This window comes from Vulpes vulpes, chromosome 3, assembly GCF_048418805.1.
Source record: "Vulpes vulpes isolate BD-2025 chromosome 3, VulVul3, whole genome shotgun sequence".
Classification (NCBI taxonomy): domain Eukaryota; kingdom Metazoa; phylum Chordata; class Mammalia; order Carnivora; family Canidae; genus Vulpes; species Vulpes vulpes.
Window position 1 is genome coordinate 129,327,780 of NC_132782.1, and position 22,183 is coordinate 129,349,962.

General features: G+C 45.3%; 1 protein-coding gene across 10 annotated transcripts in view; it reads right to left on the reverse strand.

Annotated features, from left to right (window-relative positions):
- SLC44A3 (solute carrier family 44 member 3) overlaps nucleotides 1–22,183 on the reverse strand; it is a 106,666-nt gene that overhangs the window by 45,101 nt on the left and 39,382 nt on the right. For all 10 annotated transcript variants that reach the window (XR_012000756.1, XR_012000757.1, XR_012000755.1 and 7 more), the window contains exons 10-11: nucleotides 11,935–12,100; nucleotides 940–1,096 (exon numbers count right to left, since the gene is read on the reverse strand). Coding sequence is in view for 5 of the 10 variants with exons in the window: in XM_072754560.1 (XP_072610661.1) it covers nucleotides 940–1,096; nucleotides 11,935–12,100 (323 nt within the window). In the remaining 5 variants the exon portion in view is untranslated. The remainder of the gene's footprint in view (nucleotides 1–939; nucleotides 1,097–11,934; nucleotides 12,101–22,183) is intronic.

Sequence of the window (22,183 nt, forward strand, 5' to 3'; positions counted from 1 at the left end):
CAGGCACTGAGGTGGGGGTGGGGGAGGGATGAACATTGTGTGAGAACAGAAAAGTTGGGAAAATTCCAACCTCCCTTGTTTGGCAGGCCAGAAATACCATGAGAACAGCTGTTTTCCTGGTGTTCTGGTTTCCACTGGCATTCATAACCAAATGTGCATGGAAATAAAAACCAGGGAGGCGAAAATCCCCCAGGCACAAAAGCCCCACAGTGTTCTGTCTTTTGAGCTGAGATTTAGGTCAGCTTGTCCATCTCTCAGTCTTAAGCAGGTCTTCTCTCCCTGTCCCTGACTCTCTCTCTCACACACACGCACCACACTCACATACCCACATGAACATTCACACACACACACACACGTACTCTCTCACATAGGCAGACGCACACACTCACACACACACATTCTTTCTCTCCCACTCACTTATTAAAACTCCTCCCTCACATACACCAGTCACCTCCCATGGCACCCTCTAGGAAATAGAAAAGGAATATTTTAGCATTAAAACAGAAACAAACATTATTCCTGTCTTGTAGTATATTTTATTTTCAGAGAAAAAGTATGACAAATGTCCATGAAAACTTTTCAAAATTTGAAAAATTCTTCCCATTTGTTCAGCAAATGAAAAACCAGCTAACTCAGAACTACTCCCTCCCCACCCTCACCTCCACCACCTTGTGGGTAAAATAATAATAATAATAATAATAATAATAATAATAATAATAATAATAACAAAATTCTTCAACAAACAAAGCCATAAAACAGAGTCTGGAGACAAGAAGATTGCTGGGGGCAGGAGTAGGGGATGGGATCTGAAGGACACTGGGGCCTTTGGAATGGCCACTGCCACAGGGCCACAGTCCTGGCCTGGCGCCTGCTGAAACTGTCTGGTGACTGCCATTTCCGCCACTCAGCTCTGCACCGAGCACTAACAAGCTGCCTTACCTTGTCTTTCAGAGCGTTGTGAAGGTACATGAGAATGGTTCTTGGAATCCTCGTCACAGTCATTAAAAATGACCCTTTTATGGCTGTTCCTTGATGGTAGCAGAAAAGAATGGAGAGAGACCAAAGGATTGGGCGATCAGGAGGGTCATTTTTATTTCTGGGAATTGGGGGGAAAAAAAGACAGCATTTAAAAACCACCATTTAAAACTTCTCTCTCAGGTTCAAATCATCAACGGTACCAACACTTACAAAGCAGTCATGCGACAAATGTTTGGCAAAACTTTGATACTCATTGGTAGCTAAGGTTAAATTATTTCTTGGACTAACTCCTTTTCATGGCACTCAATGCTACAAACAGAACATTAAAAAAATGCTGATGAATTAAGCAAGTTTCCCTCTTTACCTCCACCAATCCTGTAAGTTTTCTATTAATCTCATTTTCTTTCTTTTTTTTTTTTAAAGATTTTATTTATTCATGAGAGACACAGAGAGAGAGACAGAGGCAGAGACACAGGCAGAGGAAGAAGCAGGCTCCATGCTGGGAGCCTGACGTGGGACTCGATCCCGGGACTCCAGGATCACACGCTGGTCCGAAGGCAGGCGCTTAACCGCTGAGCCACCCGAGGATCTCCAATCTCATTTTCACTTTCAGAAATTTAATTATATAATAATTTCCAAGGTTTACATGCCATATGTAAATATTGCCAGTATTAGCTTGGTGATTAAAATCACCACCCAATCACAGGACCAGAAGGGCAGCCACGGACACAGCAGCGAGCTCCGGCTTAATGTGCGGGAACAGAAAGTTCTTCCACAAGGCTCAAGGCTCCGAAAATCCAGCTGATTTCTACTCTGCTCTTTAAAGGTCACTTCAGTGTGAATCATTTGTGCAACTTGTCGTGACACAGCAATCAAGAATGCGAGGGCCCGTTTCACAAGCAGGGGGAAAACAAAAAGAGAGAAAGAACAGAAGGGGCACAGCCTTCACCCTACCCGAAACCTGAGAGATAAAACAAAGGAGGGAGGGCTGAGCAACCCCTCCCCTGACCCTCTGAATTTCCTGCTGGTGCCAGTTCTAGAAAATGAGGCCCTTTCTGAGAAGCCACCTCACTGATTCCAACTGAAGCTCGGTTTCTTCATAATGGATTATTCTACAACTCGCTCTGGTTGCTAATAAGTCACTATGAATCAAGGTTTTGACAAGAGCCTAGGTTTTGAGGGAGAAAAAGGAACGCGGCCAGAAATGTCTCAAGAGTTGGCAAGGGCTCTATTTTGCTGTTACTGAAATCATCCAGGAAGGAAAGGAGAACACGAAAGTCCTATTGGGAGCGGAGTAGCCGTGATCCAGTTGTCCCACAAAAGGGTGATGTGTGTTCCAACTCAATAGTCTTGAAAATAGGAAATACCAGGGAAACTATTGGTGATACAAATTCATGTTGGCCTGATAAACCAGAAGAGTAGTACAGGCCAGGAAAATCTGACACAGTTTTTCCCTTTCCTCAGCTTTTTTTTTTTTTTTTTTAAAGGAAGAATGTTGACTTTTCCATTTAGGAGATTTATGTGCCTTAGGACTTATTACAGTGCTCGAGAGGACGCAAGGAAGAGTGGACAACACCTGCTTTCCATCTGGTAGGGAAACAAGTGATTCACAGGCCACTGTGAAGGGGCCTTTGGAGTCCGGTCCTTCAGGTTTTGAAGTCTGGCCTTGAGCATCATCTTTCAGAGAAAGGTTCTGCTGGGATGGGATTAACCATCTCAGGCAGCGGAGTGACGGTCGTGGGCCATGACACATTCTGGCTGTGAGTCCGAGGCTCTCCAGGGCTTGGGTGGAAGAAGATGCAAGAGTTCCAGAAGCTGGGTTATCCCGGGACGAGAGAGACACCTTCAAAAGCAGGCCCTTTAAACTCAGGCCAGCTCGTGGAGCCCGAGTTCGATACCTGCCCCCCCCACTAGACACCACCCTACAGAAAAGGGTTAAATAAGTGGAGTGTCTGAGGTCTCCACCTTCCCTTCTTAGACCTTTCTCCATGTTCCAAGGTAAGGTCACCCTGCCATGCCGCCCTGCTGTGTTCGTGGCCAGACCTTCATCTCGCTCTCCTCACACCCTGCACAACCTGCCCCCAGGAGGACGCACTGATTATATCCGAGGAAGCTTAAGATACTCCTTATCTCTGGATGTCATCGGGGAGCTACAGGCCGTGTGGCCCCCGAGGAGACCATCCTTTCCCCACGTTTCTTTCAGCAACATCACTGTGCGCTTCATCTTTCCCGTCCTCCAGGAGAAAGGAAATTGTCTTTGTTACAAAGGACACGACTCTGTAGCTGGCCTGGGCGGCTCTGCCAGGGTCGCCACCCCCCCCCCCCCCCCGGCCACCTCCCACCCGAGGCCCGCGGCCGGTCCCCCCTGCCAGGGCAGGGGCAGCTGGAAACCGTCTCTGGTACGTGTGAAAGCAACGATGAGGTCATGCTTCAGGCGGCCCCTCTGCAAGTTGAACGGTTCTAGTTCCTTCCCATCGCACCCCCAGCCACATCCTACGGCTCTCTGTGGACCCCTCTTCAAGAGGATGGTTGTAAAAGAGAAATTTTACGGGCTGCCCTAGCCTGGCACTTGACGGTCTCCGCGTGAACTCCTCGGGTGTCTTTTTTATAATTTTTTTTTTATTATTTATTTATGATAGAGAGAGAGAGAGAGAGAGAGAGAGAGAGGCAGAGGCACAGGCAGAGGGAGAGGGAGAAGCAGGCTCCATGCAGGGAGCCCGATGTGGGACTCGATCCCGGGTCTCCAGGATCACGCCCTGGGCCAAAGGCAGGCGCCAAACCGCTGCGCCACCCAGGGATCCCCCCTTCTCAGGTGTCTTAACGGAGAGGACCGCACTGGCTAACCCTCTCCGGAGGGCAGGCCCGAGCGGGAGATGCTGCGAACCCCGGGAGGGCGGAAAACCTTAAGGTTTCAAAATGAGGCCCCATGAAGAAAAGAAAGTGGAGCTCTTTAATTAAGCAATAGCGCTGCAGGGCACCTGGGGGGCTCAGTGCTTGAGCGTCTGCCTTCGGCCCAGGGTGTGATCCTGGGGTCCTGGGATCGAATTCAGCATGGGGCTCCCTGCAGGGGGCCTGCTTCTCCCTCTGCCTGTGTCTTTGCCTCTCTCTCTGTCTCTCATGAATAAATAAATCTTAAAAAAAAGAAAGAAAGAAAGAAAGAAAGAAAGAAAGAAAGAAAGAAAGAAAGAAAGAAAGAAATAGTGCTCTAGGGACACCTGGGTGGCTCAGTGCTTGAGCGTCTGCCTTAGGCTCAGAGACAGATCCTGGAGACCTGGGATCGAATCTCGCATCGGGCTCCCTGCAGGGAGCCTGCTTCTCTCTCTGCCTGTGTCTCTGCCTCTTTCTGTGTCTCTCACGAATAAATAAATAATAAAAAAGAAGTAGTGCTCTAAGTCGACATGCATTGTATTTTATTTTTATCAGAGTAATGTGTAAATATCTTAAGTCAAATAGCAAGAGGCTAACCAGCAAAGAGAGCAGTTTGCTTTCCTGGCTGCTAATTTTCTTCCCCTAGAGGTCATATGTTAGCTATTTCTTCTATAACTTACCCCACACTTCCAAATAGCATATTCTCTCTGCATATATTTTTTCAGTCTCTAATATTGTCTACTGACTTATCACATTGTTTTTTTTTTTAAGAGAGCGGGGGAGAGAGGTTGAGGAGGGGGAAGGGCAGAAGGAAAGGGAGAGAAAGAATCCCAAACAGGCTCCACAAGCAGCATGCAGCCTGATGCAGAGCTCCATCTCATGACCCTGAGATCACTACCTGGACCTGAACCAAAACCAAGAGTTGGACTCAACTGCCTGAGCCACCGAGGCACCCCTGACTTCTCACTTTGAAACATGTTTGTTGATTGTTTCTCTCATACAACCTAAACATTTGCCCATTGTCTCGTTCTTCTCAGTGTAATTATGTTGAAGTTTTTAGAGTTTTTTCTCACCTTTTTTTAAAATATCACTGACATAGGACATTGTGTAACTTTCAGGTGGATGAGGTGTTGATCTGATACTGACGTACTACAAAATGATTACCACCACAGCAGTAGCTAACACCCGCAATACGTCATATAATTACATTTCTTTATTGTGGTTAGAGCTTTTAAATTCTACTCTCTTAGCAACTGTCAGGTATATTATACAGTCTTATTAACCATAATCACCATGCTGGACATTGAATCCCTAGAACTTATTCATCCTAACTTGAAGTTTGTACCCTTTAACCAACATCTGCCCATTTCCCCCAGCTGTACCCCGGACACCCGTTAGTCACCACTCTACTGTTGCTAAGTTTCTACTGTTTTGGCTCTTGTTACATTCTACATTTAAGTGAGCCCATACAGTATTTATCTTTGTTGGGCTTATTTTGCTTATTAGCACGATGCTCTCAAGATCTATCCACACTTTCACAAATGACAAGATTTTCTTCTTTCTCGTGGCTGAATAAAATTCCAGTGTGTGTGTGTGTGTGTGTGTGTGTGTGTGAGAGAGAGAGAGAGAGAGAGAGAGAGAGAGCATCACATCTTTATCTAGCTATCTGTTAATATTTGATTAACATTTGGGTTGTTTCCATAGCTTGGCACTGTGAATAATGCTGCAATAAACGTGGGAGTGCAAATACCTCTTTGAGATCCTATTTCCATTTCCTTTGGATAAATACCCAGAAGCAGGATTGCTGGATCATATGGTAGTTCTAGTTTCAATTTTTTGAGGAACCTCCAAACTGTTTTCCATAGTGGCTGCACCAGTTTGCATTCCCACCAACAGTGCACAGGGGTTCCCTTTTCTTCACATCCTTGCCAACATTTTTTATCTCTTATCTTCTGATGACATCCATTCTAACAGGTGTGAGATGATATCTCCTTGTGGTTTTGATTTGCACTTCCCTGATGATGAGTGATGTTGAATACATTTCATGTACCTGTTAGTCATTTGCATGTCTTCTTTGGAAAGATACCTATTCAGTTCCTCTGCCTATTTTTTAACTGGATTTTTTTCTTAAGAGGTGACCTTTATTTATAATTTTATTAAATTTATTTTAGAGAAAACACAGGCACAAATTGGGGGAGGGGCAGAGGGAGAAGAAGAGGCAGAGAATCTTAAGCTGACGCTATGCTGAGTAAGGAACCGAGGCAGGGCTCCATAGGAACCTGGGATCATAACCTAAGCCAAAACCAAGAGTCAGATACTTGACTGAACCACACAGGCGCCCCTTTATTTTTATTTTTAAAGATTTTATTCATTTATTTGAGAGAGAGTGAGAGCATGAGTGGGGGTAGGGGCAGAGGGACAAGCAGACTTCTCACTGAGCAGAAAGCCCTATATGGAGCTTGCCTTGATCCCAGGACACTGAGATCATGACCTGATCTGAAGTCAGATGCTTAACTGAGCCACAGGCACACCTAGTCATTTATTTTTTAGAGAGAGAGAAAAAGAGCACATGTGAGTGGGGTATTGTGGGGAGGAGCAGTAGGAGAGGGAGAAAGAAAATCTTAAGTAGGCTTTGCAAGTGTGGAGTCCAATGTGGACTTGATCTCATGATCCTGAGATCATGACCTAGGCCAAAATCAAGAGTCAGACACTTAATCAACTGAGCCACCAAGTGCCCCTTAACTGGATTCTTTTATTGTTATTGGATTATATGAGTTCTTTATATATTTTGGATATTAACTCTTTACGGGATATACGATGTGCAAATATTTTTTTCTGTTTTCATAGGTTGCCTTTCATTTTGTTGGTTTTTACTGTGCAGAGAAGGTGAACAATCTATATCCTGAAAACTACAAGATTTTAATGAAAGAAATTTAAGAAGACACACACAAATAGATATTTCATGTTCATGGATCAGAAGAATTCAGATAGTTAAAATATCCATACTATCCAAAGCCAATATAGATTCAATGCATTGACTATCAAAATTCCAGTGACATTTTTCACAGGAGAAAAAAAAAAGCAGTTCTAAAATTTGTGTGGTATTACAAAAGATCCTAAATGGCCAAAGCAGTCGTGAGAAAGACGAACAAACTTGGAGGCATCACACTTCCTAATTTCAAATTATGCTACAAAACTATAGTAATCAAAACAGTGTGGCACAGGCATAAAAATGACAGATCAGTGGAACAGAATTAAGAGCTCAGAAAGGGAAAAGGATGGTCCCTTTTATAAATGGTGTTGGGAAAACTGGATAACTACATATTGAAGAATGAAATTAACCCCTATCTTACACTACTCACAAAAACTAATTTGAAATGGTTTAAAGACTTAACCATAGGAACTGAAACCATAAAACTAAAGAAAACATAGGGAAAGAGCTCGGCATTGGTCTTGGCAGTGATTTTTTGCATATGACACAAAAGCACAGCAATGAAAGCAAAAATTAGTAAGTAAGACTACATCAAATTAGAAATCTTTGCACAGTAAAACAAACAAACAACAACAACAACAACAACAACAACAACAAAAATGAGAGGCAATCTATGTAATGGGAAATTTTATTCCTAAATATTTTATTGTTCTTGATGCTATTGCAAATGGGATTGCTTTATTTTTCAGATATTTTGTTGTTACAGAAATGCAACTATTTTCTGCATGTTGATTTTGTATCCTGCAACTTTACTGAATCCATTGATTAGTTCTAATATTTTTTAGTGGAGTTTTTAGGATTTTTCTAGATAGAAGATCATATCGTCTGCAAACAAAGACAATTTTACTTCTTTCTGTCTGATTTGGATACCGTTTCTTTCTTTTTCTTGCTCTGGCTAGGACTTCCAGTACTATACCGAATAGGAGTGGTGAGAGTGGGCCCACTTCTCTTGCTTCTGATCTTAGAGGAAAAACTTTCAACCTTTGACCATTGAGTATGTTTTAGTCAGTGTTTAGTGTTTATGTTATCCGTACCTAAATAACAATCACAACTGATCCAAGTAGTGTATTCTTTTTAAAAATTGTGTATTTATTTATTTTTATTGAAATATAAACCAAGTAGTGTATTCTGATGCTAGTTCCTTTCCTATACAACGTTTGGGTTTTCCTGAAGTTAATAATTGTTTCACATTTTACATTTGCTTGGTTTCCCATGGGCTTTACCAAATGCTTTATCAAAGTGTAAATCTTTACTTGTTTAAACACATCTGGTATTCTCTTAGTTTTCTTTCCCTACCTCTCCCTTCCCTTGGAGACATGCCTCCTGGAGCCCACTGCTCTCCTGCTCCTCCTTGGCCTGGATATTTTTTATTTTTATTTTTATTTTTTTAATTTTTTATTTATTCTTGAGAGATAGAAGGAGAGACAGAGCCAGAGACACAGGCAGAGACACAGGCAGAGGGAGAAGCAGGCTCCATGCACCGGGAGCCTGATGTGGGATTCGATCCCGGGTCCCCAGGATCGCGCCCTGGGCCAAAGGCAGGCGCCAAACCGCTGCGCCACCCAGGGATCCCCTGGATATTTTTTATAACTGCTATATAGCTACCCTTCTGGGAATTCCCTGTTCTTCTTTACTGTGTTGGAGCCCATTTCCTGAAACTCCTATTTTTCTCCCTGGCTTACTCACTCCTTTCAGAGGAGAACACCCTTCCCAGGAAAGAAGATGGAGAAAAAAATCTTCTGGGATGTTGCAGTCCTGAACATGACTTTATTTTCTTTACCTTTGATTGACAGTATGAATACTTATAGAATTCTAGTTTTGGAAATAATCTCTTCTTAGAATTTTGACAAGTTTGCTCCATCGTCTTCCTCATTCAGAGTTGCTGTTGAACATCAGACTCCATTCTAGTTCTTGATCCTTTGCCTGTGATCTATTTTTCCCCTTAGAAGCTTCTGGGATCTTCCCTTTACTCACGTCCTCCAACTCTGGGAAATTTTCTTTGATAACTTCTTTCTTTCTCTTTCCTTTGTTCTCTATTTTTGGAACTTGTATTAGTCAGATGTTGAGTCTCCAAAATGTATCCTCTAACTTTTTATCCATCCTTTATTTTCCATCTCTTTGTCTTTTTGCTCTACCTTCTACAACAATTTTTCAATTTTATATTTTAATTCTTCGGAAGAAAATTTTCACTTTTGCAATCATATTTTTTGTAAATTTATTTTTTATTGGTGTTCAATTTGTCAGCATATAGAATAATACCCAGTGCTCAGCCCGTCAAGTGCCCACCTCAGTGCCCGTCACCCAGTCACCCCCACCCCCCACCCACTTCCCCTTCTACCACCCCTAGTTCATTTCCCAGAGTAGGAGTCTCTCATGTTCTGTCTCCCTTTCTGATATTTCCACTCATTTTTTTCTCCTTTCCCCTTTATTCCCTTTCACTATTTTTTATATTCCCCAAATGAATGAGACCATATAATGTTTGTCCTTCTCCGATTGACTTATTTCACTCAGCATAATACCCTCCAGTTCTATCCACCTCGAAGCAAATGGTGGGTATTTGTCGTTTCTAATGGCTGAGGAATATTCCATTGTGTATATAGACCACATCTTCTTTATCCATTCATCTGTCGATGGACACCGAGTCTCCTTCCACAGTTTGGCTACTGTGGACATTGCTGCTATAAACATCGGGGTGCAGGTGTCCCGGCATTTTTTTTTTTTTTTTTTATTCATGATAGAGAGAGAGAGAGAGAGACGCAGAGACACAGGCAGAGGGAGAAGCAGGCTCCATGCACCGGGAGCCTGACGTGGGATTCGATCCCGGGTCTCCAGGATCGCGCCCTGGGCCAAAGGCAGGCGCCAAACCGCTGCGCCACCCAGGGATCCCCTGTCCCGGCATTTCATTGCATCTGTATCTTTGGGGTAAATCCCCAGCAGTGCAACTGCTGGGTCGTAGGGCAGGTCTATTTTTAACTCTTTGAGGAACCTCCACACAGTTTTACAGATGCAATCATATTTTTAATCACTAAGATGCCTTTCATTTTTTTTTCTTGGTACTTATTTTATGGATGCAGTATTTCTTTATTCTTTCTGAGGATATTATAGGGTTTTTGTGGAGTTCTTTTTTGGTCATTTTCTTCTGCTTGCATTGTCTCTATTTCCCTTAAATTCCCTTTGTTTTGTTCATTTTGATCTTTTTCTTTCACTAGATATTTTTCTGTGAATGTTGAATCATCACTGGCTACCAATTTATATCTAAGACTGAGGCACTAAAGAGTGAATTGGAAGCTCTGTATGAGGCGTGACAGTTGTCTGGTTCAGTCACGGAATCATTTCACTGGGGACCCCCTCCCCCACCATATGGCATTATCTGCAGGTCTTTACTTTGGGTTGGTAATTTCTCCAAAGAAGAATCCTCTAATCTCTTGCCAGGGGAATATCAACCTGGCTGTCAGCATCCTAGGAGCTGAGCCATGGAATGCATGTTGGTGGCAGTGGGCGTCCTCACTATTCAGTATTTAGACTTTTACTTATTTGCCCTTCTTTCAGTACAGAGCCTTACCTCCAGCTTCAGATGGTGCCCAAGGTCTGGACCCTTTCTGGTTTACCTGTCCAGAAAGCAAAGCTCCTGTCTTCTGTTGGCTTGGAAAAGGGGCCCTGGAGCCTAACTGTTCCTTAGGCAGTCCTGTAACTAACCTTCAGAAATACATTTTACACTTGAATTCCTGGGCCTCTCTTGGTGTTTGTGGCTCAAATCAGCCTATATATTATTTTCACCTCCTCTCCCCTCCTGCCCTCCCCACAGATGGGCCTTGCTAGGTTTGTCTTCGTCAGCTCAGTAGCTACTCATCCATCCTCTCTGCAGCTTTCAACATTTGGTTGATATTTCTTTTCTCCGTCATTTCCTTTTCTATTGTTCTTGTGTGTTTATGCTTCTTTCATTCGTTCTTTCATGATTTGTAGAGGGAGAGGACTTGGGGTAGGAGGAAGGGTTAGAGATACAGATACATGCTTCACTGGAAGTCCAAACCAAAAGCCTCCATTGAAAATGGTTTGGTTTTGTGATTCTAAGATTACACAAAATCACTATGGTCAGACAGATGTTAGCTGCTGGTGCAACGTGGTTAGAATAATCTTTGCTCCCCTACTCAGGAGCAAGCAGCACAACGCCACCCACCTCCAGTGGCTCTGAGGTTCTCAAGGCCAAGGACTATAAGCTCTGTGTGCATCCTACAGAGTCTCTGATGATGAAAACTCTCAAACAACACCCCTGTATTAAAACCCACAGTGCTCCTTATTGTCGGGAGGTAATTGCTCATTGGGATGAATCATCCCTGGTTGACTTTCTTACCCCCACGAATATTCATGCTTATCTGCTCATTTGGTCTGGGAGATTAGAGGAGGATCAGCCCTATCATGAAATAAACTTCCTGTCCTCAGTCCAACCCTGTCATTGTCCTGGCCTGCTCTACTTGCCTGTGGTTTTATCCTTGCCCCATGGAGAGTCACACACACAAATGAGGTAAAAAGTTCGGGGGTGTGTGTGTCCTCAATTATTTTGATGAGGTAATGGGGTGAGAACACTTAACTAAGTATCAGGGTGAATAAAGAAGTAATTAATTCACTAGTACTTAAGGATATGAACACAAACTATATTTTATTGCTGTATACAATTTCCTTAGGATTTAAAATTATTTCCCAAGAAAACATTTTCCTCATTTTACACAAGATAAATAATGCTCACAGAACTTACTGAAGTGTGTTCCAAATAGACCAGTATTTTTTTTAAGTTTGAAGTAAAAAAGAATGGATACTTACAGAAGTCAACCTTTCCTTTCCGACGTCTTTCAACTCTAAACAGTTGGATTATACCCCTGTTTTGCTTTCCTATGCATTTTCTAGCTTAAGGCAAAAGAGCTTGGAAATGTGACAAATTTAAGGTATAATATTTCTTTTCACTTCCAAAGGAGCATCCTGCTTTGATTTTTACCTTAGGTTTTACTCCTGTCAACCCCTTTTAAAACTCCAAAGTATCTTTCATGATATTTGACATGAAGGATATAGACAAATCAAGAGCAGTAACATGCAAGACCTACCTGTTGAAGTAGCAAGTGGCCAGTGCCCCAGCTATAGTCATCTGCTGGCATGTGAGGATGAATTCGCTGGTCCAGATGAGGCCAATTAAATGGTACCACCACATATACCGAATGCCTACAAGAGGCTGATATTCCACTTGGCCACCTTCAATAACCTGTGCAGCTCCTAAAGTTTAAAACACAAACATGCTTTACCTCAATGTTTGCCCAACCATGGGAGATGATTCAATGGGCCATACTTCCTTGTAGCTGGCCGTTAGCATTAATGTAGACTCACAGATGCCAAAGTAAAGTTGGAAGCGTCCACCCTAATTTGATATCTTCATAGCAAAAATTGAAAAATGAGAACACACTTTTAACTTATGAGTAATATCAATAACAATATTCATGATGACTGATGGGTAGGTAATTTGCGAGACACTTGAACTATACAAACTCTAATGCTCATCCCACTTTGTAGATAGGAAAACTGAGGTTTGGGAGAGTCAGGAAACTTTTTTTTTTTTTTAGATTGTATGTATTTATTCATGAGAGACACAGAGAGAGGCAGAGACACAGGCAAAGGGAGAAGCAGGCTCCTGAGCCTGATGCGGGACTCAATCCCTGGACCCTGAGATTACGATGTGAGCCAAAGGCAGATGCTCAACCACCGAGCCACCCAGGTGTCCTGAGTCAAGAAACTTTTGATAACCTCTCACTGCTCATGATCAGTGAAAAGAGAATATAAATCCTAATATGCCAGATTCTAAAATTTATAGTTTTTCTACCGCACTTCTTTATGATACAAACAAAACTTGTTATGTGGGTGAAATCACACAAAGCCATTGGGACTATAGCCTAGAACTCTGCTTCACCAAAAATTTAGAGTTTATTATTTTTTTTTTTTTATAAATTTAGAGTTTATAAAAGACCCAAGAAGCTTAATTTTTTCAAAGGGGTTCATTTCAGATTTCACTGCAAGGGCAAACTCTTCTAGCACATTTAAAGTACCTATTGGGTCTCAATGGTAACTTTCTAGTTCATATCTCAGCTTGAGCCTTTCCTGGTTAGCCCAAGGCAAGATATTTAGTCTCCTTAAGTATAATGTCCATTTCCTGCTGGTAGTTGGAATGAGATTACATGGTAAATGCTTAATATGGGGCCTGGTCCATAAAAATTTCATTCCATAAATGATAATGATTGCATGAAGTTTCAGGAGCTCAATACTGTGTTAAACCAGGCCAGCAGGGGCATCCCGACAGTGCTCTACCTTTGACATGGCTATACCCTCTTTTATTTGCCCTCAGCTAAAGAAGCCCCTGAATTAGCTCTCAATTCAATTCAGTTCAGGTTGGATTTAGTAAATCCAAATCCCAGCTCTGTGGCTATGTTTGATTTCTAGATGTTCTCCATTATGTGTTTAGAATAAACCACTGTTATGTAAGAAGACAGGCACTTCAGTTTTTAGCAAAGCCTACAACTTGAACAACATTTAAAGGTAGTTTCATATTTTCCTTTATAGCTATAAATTGGTTTTAGGTTCATAATTCAGGTGTCTATAGACATTCACAATAGGGTCCCTGCAGAGGAAGTGGGAGAAGATAATCATGCTGTAGAGCAATCTGATTCCATGGACCACGGCTAGCCTTAGTTCCTTAGGCTCTGTGTTCTGCTGAACAAGAGTCACATTGTGAGAAACAGTGGAGAGGCTTGATTTACAGATTAGTTAATATTTATTGAGCACTGGGCTCTTTCTGGCTTGGAAGCAATCTCTGTTTCAGGTACGGCACTGATAAACATTTATGCTTTTCCAAAATGGGTGTGTTTCAGGAAAGCATTCCCAGGGCTATCGGAGCTGACCCCTCACCACTAACACAGTTTAGGTAGATCGGGTCAGTGGAGACTTGGAGAATCACTTCATCGAATATCAGAAGTGACCAGGGCCAGTCAACAAGCACGCTGTTACTTCCTGCCAGGTCAAGTCCTGGGGATAGACTACAGTTTTGCAAAAACAGGTCTACAACAAAACAAATAGTTTGGGGGTGGAAAATGTTCCCACAGAACAAGAGGAATGCTTTCTTTGACAGATGAAAGGTAAATACAGAGGCCCCGGATGCTAAAGGGGAATGGTCTCTCTTCTTGGCTGCCCTGCACTGTTAGGGGCACACTCACATATATTCCAGCTTGGCATACTGATGGCCCTAGCGACTTGAGAGTGGCTAAAGTGATAAGCCAAGGTTCATACCAGCCTTCAAGCCCTTGGTATTCCCCAAAGAAGCAGAAGCCAAGCAGCAGTAAGCTTGTAAGTTACTCTGGTCATTGCTGTTTTATTTTATTTATTTTATTATTTTTTAAATATTTTATTTATTTATTCATGAGAGAGGCAGAGACACAGGCAGAGGGAGAAGCAGGCTCCATGCAGGAAGCCCTACATGACACTCGATCCCAGGACCCTGGGATCACACCCTGAGTCAAAGGCAGATGCTCAACCGCTGAGCCACCCTGGCATCCCTGGTCATTGCTGTTTTAGAGTCTCTTTGTCTAAGCCACCTTCTATTTGTTCCTCTGGTTCGGTTATAGCAGGCTGTTTACAGACTTTCCTTGAGATTAGGGTTTCACAACTTCTCAACAAACCAACTGACATTTTGGTGCAGACAATCCTTCGTTGGGGGTGGGAGGCTACCCTGCACACTGTAGGATGTTTAGCATTAATCCTGGCCTCTACCCACTAGATGCCAGGAGCAACTTTCCTCCCCACCTCCAGTTATGAACCAAAAGGTCTCCAGACATTGCCAAATGCCACCTGGGGGACAAACCTACTGCTCCAAAACCTCTGCTTTAGGCAAACATTCTCTGAAGAATCAGGCCTTGTGGCCTCAGAGGGAAAGCCTGGAAAGGGGTGGTTGCAGCCTATGGGTGGGGCAGGAGTGGTCATGCGCACAAGACTGCCCTCTCCTGGAGGACGGTGTCCGTGTAAGCGAGAGCCCTCAGAGGACCAGCCCCTTCGTTGCTAGACTGTTTCACTCTAGCTACCTACTAGGCGTAGCTAACACGCAATAACAGGAACTGGACTTCAAGATAGGATGGCTCCCAGGGATGATGGTGCAAAGGGCACTGAATTGGGAGAGGACTTGGTCCCACTCTCAGTTTTGACACATGTGATAAGCAACCTGGGCCTTTGTCCTCTCATTGTCAAGGAGAAGATGGTGGACAAGATGAACCCTGAGGCAGTGGTTACAGGCTTGGGCTTGAGTCCCACAGGCTGAGATTCATATCTCTGCACCATCCCCTAATGGCCAACCAGCCTCAGGCAGGTCATGGGACCTTGGATCACCTCTGTTCCATCACTTGTAATGTGAAGACACTAATACCCGCTCCTTGCACGCTTGGTGACCCCGTCCACTCTTGTGACTCTGAGTACCACACCCGCAGCTGCTATGGGATAAAGTGGGTAAGACACTTGGAAGAGTGAGGACCCAATACAGGGGTAGGTATAACTGAAATACAGGTAAAGAGAATTCCAGCTCTGGAGTTAGCAAAACTTTTTAAAAAAGATTTTATGTATTTATTTGACACAGAAAGAGAGGATAAGCAGGGGGAGTGGGAGCTGGAGAGGCAGAAGCAGGCTCCCCGCTGAGCAGGGAGCCCGACGTGGGACTCGATCCTAGGACCCTGGGATCCTTACCTGAGCCGAAGGCAGCCCTTAACTGACTGAGCTCCCCAGGTGCACCTGGAGTTAACAAATATTTATTAAGAATCTACTGCATGTTGGAATGATGCTGGACGTTAGCCATTAAGGGGGGAACATGAAAGAAGCAAATAAAGAATCAGAAAGAAGACCCCATCTGAGTGACTATCAGGAACTCACATGGTGCTTGACCAGTCTCTCCATCTCCCCTTCAACTTCTAAAGGTTTCTCCCCATTGCCACTCCCTGTCGATGGAGACCTACTTCTAGTTTCTAGGAGAAAAGGGAGCAATTGGCAAGCTTCTGCGGGTGTCTACCCCCAACAGCCTACCTGGTCAGCATGAGCCGTAGCCTGACCCCCACTTAATGTGATAAACTGTCCGTAATCCTCCACTGGATCCCCCCCTCCATCTTCTGATGACAGCTCTTCAGCAACTCTCGCCTCCTGCTTCCTTCACCTAAGTATTCCTCTCAATGGAATCATTTTTAACCATCTCTCGTCTTTGAAAGAAAAACAAACCCTACTCTTGACTCTCCTCCTCTCACTTCCTTGCCATTTCTCTCTTCCTCCTTAAAAACATTTTTTAAGGTTATATACTTATTTATTTTAATATAATCTCTACCCCCAATGTGGGGCTAGAACTCATGACCCCAAGACCTAGCGTTCCACGCTCCTCTGAGTGAGCCAGCCAGGTGCCCCATTGCTCCTCTTTTGTGGCCAAACTGCTCAGGATTGTGTCTACATACACCTCAATCCTTTTTTCCCTCTTCAAGCCACTCGGATCGTGATCCACTCCCCTCAGATTTCACTGAAGCCGTTTCGTGGCTGAATTCAGTGGTCAGTCCTCAGGTCTTACCTCGCTTAGCAGTAGCATTTGACACATCGGACGCCACTAACATGTCCCTGGCATCCTTCACCCGAACTCCAGGACACTTTCCATCCTCCTGCCCTGGGGCTGCTCCTGGCCGGCCTCAGTTTCTGTTCCTCCTCAGCTCCAGAATCTCTTCCACTGAAGGTCCCCAAAACAAGTCCTCGGATTGGCTCTCTCCTCTCTCTGCCCTCCTTCTACTCCCGTGGTTTGAAATACCATTTATATGCTCCCCAATTCCCAAATGTAGATCTCTAGCTCGGATGGCTCCAGAAACCTCAGCTTCAAACTGCTCATACCCCGCTTGACATCTCCATCTGGCTGCCAAGAAGATGTCTCAGTTAACATGATCAAAACCTATATAATCTCCCATAAAATGCTCCGCTCAGAGTCTTGCCCCCTCTCAGCTGACGGCAGTCCCATCCTCCAGTTGCTCAGTGTCACCTCTAGATCTCTCCTCCACACCTCTCCACTAATATATCAGGAAATCCTTCAGAATAGACTCAGAATCTGATATGTCACACCTCATCCATTATTATGCCAGCATCATCTCCTCCCCGGATGGCTGTTAGAATGTACATCAGATCACGTCACTATTCTGCTTAAAACTGTAATGACTTCCCACGTCAGATCAGAACCAGAGTTCCTATAAAGGCTACAAGGCTCAAGGATCTGACCCCATGCCCTCTCTGACCCCCTGTTGACCCATGCTCTCCCTTAACCATCCCACTCCAGCGGAAGGGGTCTGCTCGCTGTTTCCCCAGTACCCTTGCTGTTCCCTTTGCCAAGAACACTGTCCCTTCTCTTATATGGCCTCATGGCTCTGCCCTTACCTCCTTCAAATCTTTGTTCACGTCACCCCAAAGAAGTCCTCCTCACTCACCACATTTAAAATTACTCTCCCCCTTAAGCATTTCTCATTCCTCCTCTCTGCTTTCTCTCCATACCACTTATTAACTCTTAATGTACTATAAAATTCACTTATTTTATTTAACACCCATCCCCCCTAGCTTCCAAACTAGAAGGAAAGCTGTATTTTTCTATAACAGGGTCTGATACAGTAAATGTTCAATAAATATTTATTGAATGAACAAATAAATGAATGAATCAACTTTCCTCAATATATCCTATGTATACATAAATAAATCCAATATATCTTATATCCCTAATAATCTTACTATAGAGATCTGAGACCATTTTCTGGATATCATCAATATCAACTGGAGGAAAGTCATCATGAAGCTAGTTATAAGTCCAGATATTATATACAAGCTTCAAAGCATTTCGAAAGATTAAGGTGATACTCATGAACATATAAATGGCAGTTTCTCGAGGAAGGCAGACCAGCCGGTTGGGATAATTTCCCAAAGGAAGCAGGTCCAACTTGGAAGGACTCAACTTTCTAGTACATTCTACACTTTGGCCTCTTCCAGCAAATTGGCTCAGGTGTCCCACTGACATCCCTCCTGCCTGTGTCTCCCACTGGCTCAGCTTCTGCTCTGACAGCATGCAGATTAGGGAAAAAGAGAAGAAAATCTCACTGACATAGAGTCTGGGATTTACCAAGTTCTTTCTGTGTATACATCCCATTTAATACAGCACTAATGCGAATTCACTCACTGATTCAGGGCATGCTTCCTGAAGTCATTTGGGGGCTGCAGGCTGAGTTGAGAGACACAGAAAGAAAAGGCATGGCCCTTGCCCTCAAGATGTCCGTATGCTAGTGGGATGGTAACGCATGAGTCAGTATCTTGCAATACTGTTCTTGGTAGGACTCGTCACCATCAGACACATACTATATTTACTTACTTATTCCCTCTCTCCCCACTCACTGTCCTGCTCATGGCTGTACTTCTAGTTTCCAGGCCAGCGATAGTAAGCACGCAGTGAAGAGCTATTGAAAGAATGAAGAATATAAAAAAATGCCAGGAAAATGAAGAAGCAATAAAAAGTATGCCTGGAGAATTTATAAATTGTCTAAGAAACAATGCTCCAAACAATTCCTGGAGAATGACTAGCTCCCCAGGCAGTTTGGGGTAGAGAGCTAGGGTGCAGTTCATGAAGAGAGGTGTTTCCAGGTGAAGGTCACAGCAGGTGCAAAGGCACAAAGATGTCCATGGAGATGGTTTTCCTTTGCACTTTCCCAAAGGCGACCATAAACTTCAACAAAGCAGGAGCTGTTTCAGATCTCTTTTGTGCAAGCTCCCTCTGCCCGTCCCTAGGACAGGTCTGGGCTGCTAGGAGGCTTTATCTTCTCAAATTCTCAGAATTTAAAAAAGAAGACAATTTTCTTTTAGACTATGTTCTCAAATATGCCAGGCAGAGCAGAGACTAAAGCTGAAGCTAGTACCAGATACTCCTCAGTCAATGGGAATTCCCAACATAAGAGACATACACGGTCCCTCATTTGCAAAGCAAAGCTCTGGCCTCATTTCATCCTCCTCACATCCCTGTGCAGCAGCCGGGGAAAGCATCACTTTTCCATTGCGAAAAATGGGAAAAGGGAAGCACAGAATATTATCATACAAGGAAGGCCAGAGCCAGCCTGGATGCTGGGTCCCTTGATGGGAAACCTGCCCGTCCCTACTGCCTCCTTCCCAAGCATGGCCCTTTGCCTGTCCCAAGCACCTGAACACATCCCTGCGATTACCTTTCTAACCGCAGCACCTGGGGAGGGGAAGTGCCACCCTAAGAGGGGCTTCAGCCACTGTTGACTCTGGGGCTTTCGGGGTCAACCTTATCGACAACTGGGCCTAAGGAGGCCACATGGGCTCCTTCCACCCTGCCACCAGTACCTGCCGGGATCCCAAGGTCATTACAGGGTTCACTTTTCCCTCATTGGATTTTTGTAGTCATTGTCACGTGCTGGTAGCAGACAGTTCCCCAGAGGCTAATAAATGTCCTTGCTGGAGGGCCTGGATATGGTCTGCTGAAACAATCCCCAAACAAGCCAGAACTTGTCAACTAGCTCAGATACTGGTTTATAGTCACTAAAGAAGCAGCTCGTCGGGGCAAAAACAAGTTCACTTGTTCTGTATCTCTTTTTCTTTTTTTACACATTAAAATGTTAGTTCGTTCAACCACCTGACATGATAAAAAGCTCCTAACTACTACCCGCTGAGGACCCCCTGCCCCGCCTTCCTGGCCTAGGGGGCACGGACTGGACAACTGGAGGGTTTTATAGCTGCCTAAGGGGCGTGGAGTGAGACGACCAGGTGCTGTGCTGGCCTCTCTGACCCCCACGTCACCTGGCTTCTTTGCACAAGCTCCCACGGCAGCTCCCAGCCTCCCATAAGCGCAGCTGGGGCGTCTCTCGATGGTCAAAATGACATGAAGCAACGAAGTGACCTGCCCAGCCCCTGAGTGGTGGCTCTGGCGCTGAGTGAAAAGGCCTTTGAGAACAAAGGAGTTCTGTGCGCCTGGCGCGGCCCACAGGAGAATGGCAAGGAGAGTCAGGTGGCCAGAGGGGACAGCCAGTCTGGCTCTCAGGATGCCTGAGCCCGGGGAGGAGGGACACTGTGGCTCGGTGGGACACCTGCTCTCCTGGAAAGTGGAAGGGCAGCTAGCAGCGGGCCTCCCTCGGGTCCCAGGCACCCGGCTTTGGTTTTGTCTCCTGCCCCTCTGCTCCTCACCCTCTTGCTGGTTCCCTCCGTCCACTGACAAGGATGGCCACACTGGAGTACGTGACCTCTGGGGCGACCTTCGGCCCCGCGGAGTCCCTTACCTGGCTCCCTGCCTCTCCTGCCCCTCAGCCCTGAGCCCAACCTGGGCCTGACGGGGAACTGAAGGGACAGCACGCTGGCAGCCCACCTGTGAGGTGGCCCTGGGACCTGGTCCTCTCCGACTGCACCCCTCACTCCAGGACTGGCTCTCTCCTGTCCTCTGTGGCCAGGCCCTCTCCTGGTGTTTGCTTGTGACCCCTATGGAATCCCCTTTGGCTTCCTTCTGTATTTTCTGATCTGGCAATTTCTAGCCCATCCTGTGCGAAGCCTTCCCTGACTCACCCTGTGGGGTCGAGCTTGGGTCCGGTGCTCTCGGAGCTCCCCAAATCCCTCCTATGGTGACATTCATCAACCTGCACCATGAGCATGTTTAACTGTTCGTCCTGCTCGACTCTCAGTGCTGTGAGGAATCACCCTTCCTCCCCAGCGCCCGGCCCAGGCCCTCGGCCCCACTGGCTCCCCTAACACTTGTGAATTAAAAGGCCAGAACAAATGAACGTGCCCTGCTCCAGAGTACTGTGGGTTAACCACAGGGACGATCTCCCTCAGCCAGACTCACAGCCCAGGGGACGGTGTGGGGGAGAGGGCGGCCGTGCCCCAGAGGCTGGAGGAGAAAGGAACGTCCTTCCCTGGTCCTGAGTCCTATTTCCATGACCTCACCCTTTCTCTGGTGATTCTTTAGGGCCAGGGTCCAGATACCACAGTCCACTACCCTGGGTGTCATGCCCTGCTGCCCGCTGCTACCCGTCATTCCCAGCCCACCCTGGCTTCAACCTCTGGCCCTGCCATGCTGTCCTGTAACCACAGACCCCAAACAACATTATGGGCACAAGCCACATCCACCAGCACTGCTTTGACTTGACACAAAACTGAGGAGGCCCACCTTTTATCCCAGACACGGGAAACGTGAGATGGTGGAGGGTGCACGGGTCCCAGCCTAGGGCTCTGGAGCCAGAGAGCCTCGCACTTCCTAGCTGTGTGACCTTCCACGAACCGAGTACTCAGAGCCTCAATTCTCTTGCCCAGAACTTGAGCATAACAACATATATGACAAAAGGGGACTGCAATGCTGAAAGCAGGCAACCTAAGAAAGCTCCTAACGCCGAACCTGGAGTTTGGATCCTGTCCAACAAATGCTTGCTTGCCTGCATGTACCAAGGCCACTGCCCTCCTTTCTGAGCGGGACCGAGACTCCTTCAAAGGAGCAAAATAGAACCGTTCAGTGTTACCCTAGCTGAGACTTCTAATTGTCCCCTAATATCTGTTCTTCGCCTTTTCTCGGCAATTGAACCTCTAATTTTTTTTTTTAACTGTGCGTGGCTGCCCCCGATGCAACTGCATCTCCTTTCCTCCCCCGCAGGAAGGTGTTGCTGTGTAACTAGGATCTGGCCAGTGGGGTGGAAGTGTCAGTGCTGTCACGGCTTCTAGAAGGGATGAGAGAGGGAAGGGCGGCTCACCTTTGTCCCCACCACCTTCCTAATGGTTGGAGAAGGATATGGCTGGAGCCTGAGTGTCCATTTCAGTCACCGGGTGGAAGCAAGTGGTACAGGATGTCAGCCACAAGGCGCTGAGCTGAAGCAGAACGCAAGCACCTACGGCCTCCATCTCTAGAGGACCACGCTGGCATGGGGCTCTTCCTTGTGGACTTCCTTTACGTAAGAGAGAAATTACCTAATATCTTATTTAAGCCACTGATTGTTTGAGCCTTCTGTTACTCCCAGACAAACCTCATCCTGATTGATTACAGTCCGGTCTGCTCAACCAAGGTTTCTTCCTGGATGATTAGTCTGAGTTCCCTGCAGATCTTCAGAAAGCTTCCAGAGAACAAAAGAAAAACGCTCTGGCAGTGTCTTCCGAGCTGGGAGTATGGGCTGTACCTTCCAGGGGGCCTCCTGACGATCTTGAGCAAGCTCCGATGGGTCAGTTTTCTCCAGAGGAGAGGGAAGAGACCCCAGTTTACTAAGAATCTACTACACAGCAGTTGTTCTTACA